Raw genomic sequence first — 10,778 nt, 5'->3', positions numbered from 1 at the left:
CTCTCTCTCTCTCTCTCTGTCCCTCTTTGGAAAATACTTAAGATAAATAAAAAATAAAATTAAAAAAAAATATATATATATACATTCCAGTCCCATCCCACAAATTTAGTCTCACAAGTTTTAGCCTTGAGCTAAAACATTTGTATTTGTGGGTGTGTTTAAAAACAACATCTCATTCCATCAGGATTTTCCTGCCTCAGCTCCCAGGCCCACGGGCCCACATTAACACCCCTGACTTTTAGGGTAGGCTGGGAACTGAACTCAGGCCTCCCACATAGCCTCAGCCTACCAAGCAACAGCATCTTCCCAGAACACCACAGCAGCTAGACCTGCATAGATTTTTAAATCAATTCCCCAGATGATTCTGATGTATGCTAAAGTATGAGAAATAGGATTATAATCCACAAACACATACAACTAAAAATAAACACCATGGCAGTACTTATAGATGATACAATATTACAGGGATAATAAGGTGCAGCTATTATTATAAATCTATAGGATCATCTCAATAACTGAGGCTTTGAGATGTGGAGGGGCACGGGGGATCAGTATGTAAATTAAAACAAGCAAGAACTAAATAACGGACAATCCTTCCCCATACCTGCTGGACAATGCAGTTTTCCTGTATCTCCACTGCTGCTGCTACTGCCAAGGCTTGTGTTGCTCTGGGTCAGTTCACTGGGGACCAACCCTGAGGTACTCGTGTTAGGCAATATATTCTCTCCCAGAATATGGTCTTCTAGACCAGCTGGGAAGCTGTAATCTCGATTGGTTTCCTCCTTTAATGGAAAAGAATAAAATATCCATAAGTAGTAATACTTTACCCAACAAGAACATACTCATCCATCCTTTTTGGAAATTAAACACTTACACAATCTTTAAAACAAATAGTCATATCTATACTTTTCAATACTATGCATCTTCTTACTGTTATTTGGAACTTCCCTTCCATACTCTAAGATATTCAGTCAATAACCTAAAATATTGAGTTGTCGGAAAATTAACAACGTATTTTTGCACAGATAAACAGGTTATGACTTTTCCAGTGCTTTAAAAAAAGATTTTGTTGTGCCCTGGGGCGTGTGTGGGGTCTGGGTCTCTTGATGTTCAGTATCTGTTAAAGCAACACCAGGTGCTCAGTCTCCAAAGAAATCGGAGAGCTCAGCACAAATAAAACAGGGACTATTAGCATCAGACAGCCAGACTGAGATCTTGCATTTGACCCTATGGAAATTACTTACTTAAAACACATGGACAACATCAGTCCTTTCAAATAACGATATGTTAGGACCATTTTATAGACTACATTTACTTCTTCTCTGTAATTATTTACTAGGTGTATCCTATTTGCCTTTGCCACTTGCTGCTACTGATGCCAGGGCCATAGCAATGAAAAGATCCATGACTGCTTAGAATTTACACTGTCATATATTCTAAGTCCAAATAACACTGTAGAAAATTGTTTAAACCTGTTAGATAAATTTCAAAAATAAAATAGTTCATTCTGGCATTTTTCATCATAATACTAGGTTAAAATACATTTAAAAATTTTTGAAAGAGCGTTCATGCACTTGTGAGAGAGAGAGAGAGAGAAAGAGAAAGAGTGAGAAAGTACCCCCGTGGGAAATGATCACACCACAGTCCCCTCTCCTTCATTTCTCACACACATGTGCCTGGCATGTTTCTCAAGCCACCAAGTCCAGGACTCGAATTGCACAGTTACTATGTTGGGATCCAGCTGTCTCAACCAATGTGTCAATGCCTGGTCCTAAAACATTTTTAAAGTTATTTTATTAATATTCTGCCTTCCCGGGACCAGCATTTGGCATAATGGCTATGTCACTGGACTCCCATATAATCGACCGTGGTTTGAGTCCTGGATCTGGTGGCTTCAACTCATGCTGGGCACATGTGCAAACGTGCCTAAGATCCCAAGAGGAAAATGGAGGAGAAGGGACTGCGGCGTGGCCATCCCCCCTGGGGGGTGATTTCTCATGTTCTGTCTCTCTGTCTGTCTCTGCGTTTCTGGCAAATGCACGCACCCTATCGCAAAAACCTCTCTGCCTTCCCTTGACCAATCTTATAAGCTTTTTAAATTCAAAGTGCAGTTTATCTTTTAGCACCCAGTACTGTAACTTTAATTCAATTAATGTTTACCTATAACATTTTTCTTCAAATGGTATTCAAGTCTTATTTGTCCAATTTCCTTTTTTTCTTTCCCTTTATTCTGATACAGGATGTATGTGCACATGCCAAGAGAGAAAAAGAGAAGTGGGAAAGGTAGAGAGGGAGATTAGCACTCTCTATGGGGCCTGGTCACGTTGTAATCCCATTCTTCCAGTCCTCCAGCCAATCAGACCCTGGGTACTTGTACACATGCCCAATATGACTGAGCTGGAGATTCCACCACAGGACCATGTGGAATCTGGCTGCTGCTGCTTGCCAGAGAGAGAGAGACGGGGAGGGAAAGTGAGAAATCACTCTCAGGGAGGATGGCCATGCTGCAATTTCTCCTCTTCCATTCTCCTCCTGGGACTTGGGGCACATAAGCAGCACACACAACAGGCATTATTTTCAAGATCTTGAACTTGAACCAGGGTCAGCCATTTGGAAATCCAATGCCTTAACCAGTACGCCCCCTGCTGGCACCCTGGCTCCTTTTGAGCAGTGTATTATCACTGTGCCATGGAGCCAACCCTGTCCAATTTCTTTTCCAATGTCTCTACTTCCTATTTAGAGCTTTACACATCTGAAATTAGTTACTCTATCTTGAAAATGCATGATGTTTTATGCTTTCATGTTCCTTTACATTATTCTCTTAGATACACTTCTTAGCTACCATATTGCTTTGACTAATCCAAAATTTCAAATTTATCATTTAAAACCTGACATTTAAGTTGCTTCTATGGTGAGAGCATGGGCTTCACGCCCATGATTTCTAATCCTAGTCTGACACAGTGGTTGTTTGATCTTGGGAAGTTAATTACTCTCTTTGAATCTCCATAAAATAAAAATACTAATAGTACTACCCTCTGGGGTTGTCATAAAAATTAAATATATGTGTATATACTTATAATCATATAGAAAATTCACACATACAGTTTAGAATAGTACCCAGAACATATTGTTACAGTAATAATAGCAAACATTTAACGATGCCTATCTTGTCTACTTATTAAGGTACTCAACTACTATACAATTCTTTGGAAACAAAGATGAAATTTTACGTTTTTATATTAAACTAAATAAGTAAAATTTTCCCACTTCCACTTTCATAAAAAGATCTTATGACTTAATCTATTTACGATACTTTTTAAAAGACTTAATTATTTTTGTCATGTAGTATGGGTTAAACTGCAAAGTGATTTCATATATATTTTGGAGATAAAATAAGTATAAGTTATTTAAAAAGTGAATTACCAGGACCAGCAGTTAGTGTAATGGCTATGTCGCTGGACTCCCATGTAGTCGACCATGGTTTGAGTCACGGACCCTGTGGCTTAAACTCATTCCAGGCACATGTGTGTGCGTGCCCAAGATCCCGAGAGGAGAATGGAGGAAAAGGGATTGCGGTGTGGCCATGCCCCCTGGGGTGTGATTTCTCACTTTACGTTTCTCTGTCTCTCTGTCTTTCTGGCGAGCGCATGTGCCCTACAGCAAAAACCTCTCCAAAAAAAAAAAAAAAAAAGTGAAGTGCTACACAATTATAACATTTGTATTATCATTAACTTCAAATACTAAACATTAGTGTCTTAAAAAGAATAAACTACATGTTTTCATTTAGGCTGATTTATAGAATTATAAAACTGTCCTGATATTCTTTTTCCACATTATTAATTTCTCTGCTACTCAAGTTATTTAAAGAAATAGTTATGCAGGGAACCAGCAGTTAGCATAATGGCTATGTCACTGGACTCCCACGTAGTCAACCACGGTTCGCGTCCCAGACTCGGTGGCTTAAAACTCACGCCGGGCGTGTGTGCGTCCATGTCCAAGATCCTGAGAGGAGAATGGAGAAGAGATTGCGGCGTGACCATCCCCCCTGGGGAGTGATTTCTCGCTTTCTGTCTCCCTGTCTCTGTCTGTCTGGCGAGTGCACACGCCCTATAGCGAAAACCTCTCAAAAAAAAAAAAAAAGAAAAAGAAAAAAAAGAAATAGCTATGCATACAGTTTTATTTATTTATTCGTTTTAAGGTTTTTGCCTTAGGGTGTGTGCACTCGGTAGAGAGAAAGACAGTGAGAAGGAAAGTGAGAAATCACTATCCCCGGGGGATGACCATATTACAATCCCTTCTCCCCCATTCTTCTCTTGGGATTTATGATATGTACACATATGTGCTCAGCATGATTTTCAAGCAGCCATGTCTGGGATCAAACTGTGGTTGGCCATATGGGAGTCCAGTGTCTTAGCCACCACACTACTGCTGGCCCCTATACATAAAGTTTTAAAATATAAAAACCAAAGTTACTAGAAACCTCTAAGTAATAATTTTAGTATGAATATATATTTCTAAAAGACAATACAAACATTCCCTTATCATGCCTAAAACTTTCTTACCTCATCATCTGAGTAGTTGTACGCAGATGCTACAGCCACCCACATCTTACTGGCTACTGTTGCTGCTTGTTTCATACTAGATTTAAGAACATCTATCTTAGGCCCTGAGAGGATGTTATCCAGCTTTAGCCCTGAAAAAGAATTCACTACAGAACCCAATGAGCCATGTGGTGAAGATCGCATCAATGCTGATAAAGAAGTTGAACGTTCTTTATGAGTTCGAGAGGGAGTCTGCTGTTTGAAACGCCCCGTGAAAGTTTTAGACCTTGACACTGCAGGGGAGCTCTTTTCATTCTCTGCATTCTCCTGTACTGGTGGACCATGATCTAAAGGTAGGCTTGATCTCCTCTCTAAAGGGTGAGTAACTGCAGTGGTAACACCAGATTCTCTGTTTCCATCTCCATGTAATTCCATGCTAGAAGATTTACTACCCAGGGGACTTTTCAGGTTCATATAGCTTTCAATTTCGTCAGCCAGATTACGTGCAATAACTGGAGAAAACATCTTCTCTTCAGCATCAGGGGTTTTTTCTCCTGTACATTCAGTAGCTAAAAGGGACAAAGGATCTAGTCCAGTTTCAACATCTTCCCTTTCAACAGCTTTAGCAACTCCATATAAACTGCTTCTCTTATTTATTAGATCTCTGGATCCTGCTTTCAAGTCTCTGGACTGATCACTGTTACTATCATTTTGTAGACCATCAGATTCATCCTGTGTCGTAGTCATCTTAGTCATGTTATCATCAGCCACAGGCTCTAGGAGCTCTTGGCTTTCCTCAAGCATCTCTAGCACCGGAGATGATCTGGACTCAGGATCCCAAGTGCTTTCAGATGTACGAGTCCTAGAATCAACTGGATGACAGCTAGCATTCTCAAAGCTACGGGTTCTTGCAATGTGAAGTGAAGAAGTCTTAGGGCACGTCAATGCTGCTGTGAGAATCTTGGCATCTGCTCCCATCATGATAGCCATCTCACTTGAATTCAGATCCAAACTACTCTTCTTGAGCAACATTCCTGCCCGACTTTCAAAACTAAAACTACAGCTCCTCTCTGGAAAATGCTTTTGTCTTTTTTCTCCTCTATCACCATTCTTCTTGAGATTAGTAACTTCCCCAAAGACTGTGTCTTCAATTTGATCTTGAGCAGAAAATAGCACATTTGATACACTACCTAAAAAGGACAGTAAAATATTAATAATTAATCTCTGTTTTCTGATGTAACTTTTATAAAAATGCTTACTGTTTTTCTCATTGTTAAAGTGACACATCCCAGAATAAACATTAATTGTTCAGAAATTCTAGAAATTACAAAGAAGATACACAGAAAAAGTATCAAAAGAAACTATTCAACAGTCTTCCACAGATAAAATTTCAATGTATAACCTCCATGCATACACACACACACATCCATTTAAAAATATAATGCAATATATGCTACAAATAACTATACTGTTCACTCAAATATGTCACATTTATCAATAAACACAGATCTTAACTATTTCTTACATTTAAAGTCTTATGTTCTATTAAAGAAATATATTCTGAGTTAATATATCCATATATTCAATTTAACAATACTTGCCAGAAATCTTCTGTGCACAAAGCAAACTTGTATTCATGGAGGAATTATGTATCTGCTATGGCCAAAGCTTCATGGCTCCAAAGTAAAAGAATCCAGAATGGAATGCTTAGCATTGGCAAATTCTCTTTTTTTAATATTTATTTATGTATTTCCATTTGTTATTATTATTATTTTTTAATTTGACCAGAGAGAGACACAGAGAGAAAGGGAAAGTGAGAAAGAAAGCCACTAGGTCCGGGACTAGATCGCCCTGTGGGATTCCAGCATCTCCAACCACCATGCCAACTGCGGTCCCCAATAATTGGCAAATTCTAAGGCTGATAAATTCTGAGTAGTTAGGACCAGCCATGGCATAGTGGTTTAGATAGCTGGATCGCCCATGATCAACCTCATATTTCAAGTCCTAAACCCAATGGCTTGAAGAAACACACCAGGTGTGTGTGTGTGTGTGTGTGTGTGTGTGTGTGTGTGTGTGTAAGCATATACCCAAAAATCACTAAAAGGAGAAACCAAGGAGAAAGAATCCTGGTGTGACCACTTGCCAGAGGTGGAGCTTTTTCACCTTTCCTCACTTTCAGTCTTTCTCTGTCTCTCTGTCTCATGCATGTGCCCTCTGGCAAACTTAAAAAAGCGCCCTCAGGTGGGATGGTGGTTAAGGCACTGGACTCCCACAAGGCTGACTGCGATTCTAGTCCCAGACCTGGTGGCTTCCTTTCTTGCTTTCCCTCTCTCTTTCTAGTTAAGTTAAAACATAATAATAATAAATGGAATTAAACAAACAATTTTTAAAAAAGGAAAATCTGGGGCCAGCAGGTGGTGTAATCGTTAAAGACATTGGACTCCCACATGGCTAATCACAGTTTAAGTATCAAACTTGGCAACTTGCTTTCTCATTTTCACTCTTGCTATCTCTATCCCTCTCTTTCTCTGATGAAATGAAAAAAATAATATTAATGATAAAGTTAATAAAATAATTCTTTTTCTTAAAAAAAGGAAAATTTGAGTACTTTAAATTTTTTTCAGATATTCTCACTCAACAAGTATCTGAGTGTATACAGATGCCCACTGTGTGATGCTAGGAATAAAATGGCAAATAAGACAGACATAAAATTAGCCCTCATAGAGGTCAGTCTTATTTAAGTAGGGCAAAAACATATCAGTGGCTGTAGGTCTCTCCCCCAGCTTTGGATGAAGCAATATTTTATTCTTTGCCAAAATGTATTTTTTCATTCAAAGATCAAAGTTATTTCTTATTTGAATCATCAGAACTTAAGTCTACCTGTTACAGATTGGATGTTTGCAACTCCCAAAATTCATATGCTGAAATCTTAACCACTGGGACCAGCAAATGGTGTAATAGGTTATGTTACTGGATTCCCACATAGTCTACTGTGGTTTGAGTCCTGAACCTGATGGCTTAAAACTCATGCAGGGTACATATGCGTGCATGGCCAAAACCCCTAGAGAATGGAGGAGAAGGAACTGCAGTGTGACTATTCCCCCGGGGGTGATTTCTCACTTTCTGTCTCTCTGTCTGTCTCTCTCCAGCGAGTTCATACACTCTATAGCAAAAATCTCTTTAAAAAAAAAAAAAAAAGAAATTCTGTCAATGTGATGGGATTAGGAGATGGGGCCTTTAAGCTCTCTTGCTCTTGCTCTCTTTCCACCGTGCGAAGACATAATGGGAAGTTGGCAGTCTGCACCAAGGAAGAGGGTCCTCACCAGAACTTGCTATGCTGGTACACTAATTTGGATTTCCCAGTCTCCAGAACCGTAAGAAATACATTTCTGTTATTTATAAGTAATCTAGTTGATGGTACTTTGTTACAGCAGCCTGAACTGACTAAAACACTACTCATCCATATTTATGATTTTTTTTTTTTGGCGGGGAGGTATAGGGATGTGCACTTGTCAAAGAGACAGAAGGGGAGAAATCATCCCCCAAGGGGGATGGCCACACTGCAGTCTTTTCTCCTATGGTATCTGTTACAACAGCCTAAACTAAAACACCACTCATTCATATTTATGATTTTTTTTTTTTTATTGGCTATAGGGCACATGCTCTCAACAGAGAGACAGAAAGTGAGAAAACATCCTCCAAGGGGGATGGCCACACTGTAATCTTTCCTCCTTCATTCTCTTCTCAGGATTTTGGGCATGCAAACACATATGCCCAGTGTGAATTTCAAGTCACTGGGTCCGTGATTCAAACAGCAGTCGACCATGTGGGAGTCCAGTGGTCTAACCACCACACCACCTGCTGGCCTCCATTCTCTTTAAAAAAAAAACAAAACATAATAAAGGGCTGGCAGGTGGCATGGTAGTTAAGGGACTGGACTCCCACATGGCCAACCACATTTCAAGTCCCATATCTGGAGGCTTGCTTTCTTACTTTCTTTCTCTCTCTTTCTCTTTCTGGTGAGCACATGTGCCCTATAGCAAATTTAAAAATAATGATAACGAGAAATAAAATTAAATAAGTCATTATTTTTTTAAAAATACATAATTAGAGGGAATTTTTAGGGGAAAAGCTATCTTTGATAAGATTTTTCTGATATTTCAAATTGATTTCAAGATTTAAAAAAAAATCTTTGAAACTATTGAGTTGTTGAGAAAGTCATGACACACTTTTACACGGAAAAACAGAAAAATTTGTCATGACTTTCCCAACAATCTAACAGAACTAATTACTAATCATATTAATTTATCAGAACTAATAAACATTTGAAAATATAATTAAAGTGGGCCAGCAGAGAGCATAAAGGTTAAGATGGCTAACCCCACACGGCCAGCTGCGGCTGGAGTCCAGGACACAGCAGCTTGAAAAGCATGCTAAGCATGTGTGCATGTGTGCCCAAAATCCCAAGAGGACACTGGAGAAGGGATTTTTGTTGTGATCATCCCCACGGGGTAATTTCTCCCTTTCTGGTGAGTGTATGTTCCCTATAGCTAAGCAAACCAAACCAAAGATATATTTAAAAAACTTCAAGGGTATTAAACTAACCTGTTTCACAACTCCAAAACTTGTATCTGCTTTGAAGACCGCTACCAATATTTGAGAAACAGAGCTTTTCAAATAGCACTGGTTCTTACAGTGTTTCTAGGAATTTAGTGGCACAATTCATATACAAATTTATTTAGAATAAATTTGTCTGATATACTAGAAAAAGCCCCATTACCACCTCTTTCTTTCTTTTTCTTTTTTCTTAAATAATTATTTAATTTTATTTATTCATTTATTTTAATTTGACCAGAGACAGAGAGAGAGAGGGAGAGAGTGGAAAAGTGAGAAAGGAAGCTATCAGGTCCAGGACTTGAACCGTGGTTGGCCATGTGGGAGTGTTTAGCGCTGTAACCACCATGCTACTTGCTGGTCCCCCCACCTCTTTGTTTCTTAACAGAATAAAGTTTCCCAAGCTAACATATAATACTGAAACACGATGAGTAAAAGGAAGAAAACAAAGCCATCTCTAGACCATATCCAATATCCTGAGACAATTGTAAACCTTTGATGAAACAAACAAAAACTTCTGTCTTCCTTCCCCTGTATCAAGTCCCCCAATGTCAACAGGTTGGCAACAGATTCCAGAATATATAGATTCTTTCCTCAGAAAACCTTTGCCCTACCTCTGGAGCCCTACCCCTCATTAAACATAATGAATAAAATGTGGTATTGTGATAAATACCAAGGGAAAAGATTTTTTAATTATTATTAGTTTATTTAACTTTTATCCATTTATTTATTTATTTCAATTTGACCAGAGAGGGACAGAGCAAGAAAAAGAAAAAGTAAGAAAGCAAGACACCAGGTCCAGGTCCGGGACAGAACCATGGTGCCCATTTAGGACCCCAGTGCCCTTAACTACCATGCCACCTGCTGACCGCCCAAGATAAAAGATTTTAAGAATAATGAGTACCTTTCATTGATTTAAGATATTGAACAAGTTAATTTCTTTAAAGTCATTCACCAGATAAATGTAGAGCTAAGACAGTTACCTTTATAAAGCTACCATTAATGAAGGACAAAGGACACAGACAATTTCATTGTTCTTTAAAATCACACACTTGGAAGTATGCCAAAGAGCTCTTGGAAGGCCTACATATAACTGAAATGAGCAAACTCTAGGGCCTGGATAATGGTGCAACAGTAAAATACATTGCCATATGGAGCAATTCCACATGGGAAGGTTACCAGTTCAAGCCTGGGAACCTCCCCGAGTACACCGGGCCTGTGTGCACTCCCATGACTTGAGGCTTGCTAAAGCTGGGGGACAAAGCTGCATGAAGACTCTGTTGTGGGGAGGCTCTCTTTCTCTCCTATCTCTCATGGAAGAAATACATACACTTTAAAAAAGGATAGTAGGGACCAGCAGGTAGCATGGTAGTTAAGGCACTAGACACTCTCACATGGCCGACCACAGTTTGAGTCCCAGACCTGGTGGCTTGCTTTCTCACTTTTCCTCTCTCTCTCTCTGGTCAAATTAAAATAAATGGATAAATAAAGTTAAATTAAAAAAAAAAAAAAAAAGGATGTCCTTTCCAGAAAAAAAGAGAATAGTAAACTCAAATTCAGTACAATGTTATTCTTTTTTTTTTTTTTTTTGAGAGGTTTTTCACTATAGGGCACGTGCGTTTG

The 10,778-nt window shown here is 38.9% G+C and overlaps 1 protein-coding gene across 2 annotated transcripts in view; it reads right to left on the bottom strand.

Annotated features, from left to right (window-relative positions):
• The window catches only part of DENND4C (DENN domain containing 4C), a 110,765-nt gene that overhangs the window by 31,611 nt on the left and 68,376 nt on the right, over positions 1 to 10,778 (bottom strand). For both annotated transcript variants that reach the window (XM_006140319.3, XM_006140320.3), the window contains 2 exons: positions 4,563 to 5,731; positions 605 to 782 (listed from right to left, as the gene is read on the bottom strand). In XM_006140319.3, coding sequence (XP_006140381.1) covers positions 605 to 782; positions 4,563 to 5,731 — 1,347 coding nt within the window. The remainder of the gene's footprint in view (positions 1 to 604; positions 783 to 4,562; positions 5,732 to 10,778) is intronic.

This window comes from Tupaia chinensis, unplaced genomic scaffold (genome assembly GCF_000334495.1).
Source record: "Tupaia chinensis unplaced genomic scaffold, TupChi_1.0 Scaffold000029_1, whole genome shotgun sequence".
Classification (NCBI taxonomy): Eukaryota; Metazoa; Chordata; class Mammalia; order Scandentia; family Tupaiidae; genus Tupaia; species Tupaia belangeri.
The sequence above is the reverse complement of the archived record's forward strand: the minus strand, read 5'-3'. Positions and strand labels throughout refer to the sequence as shown.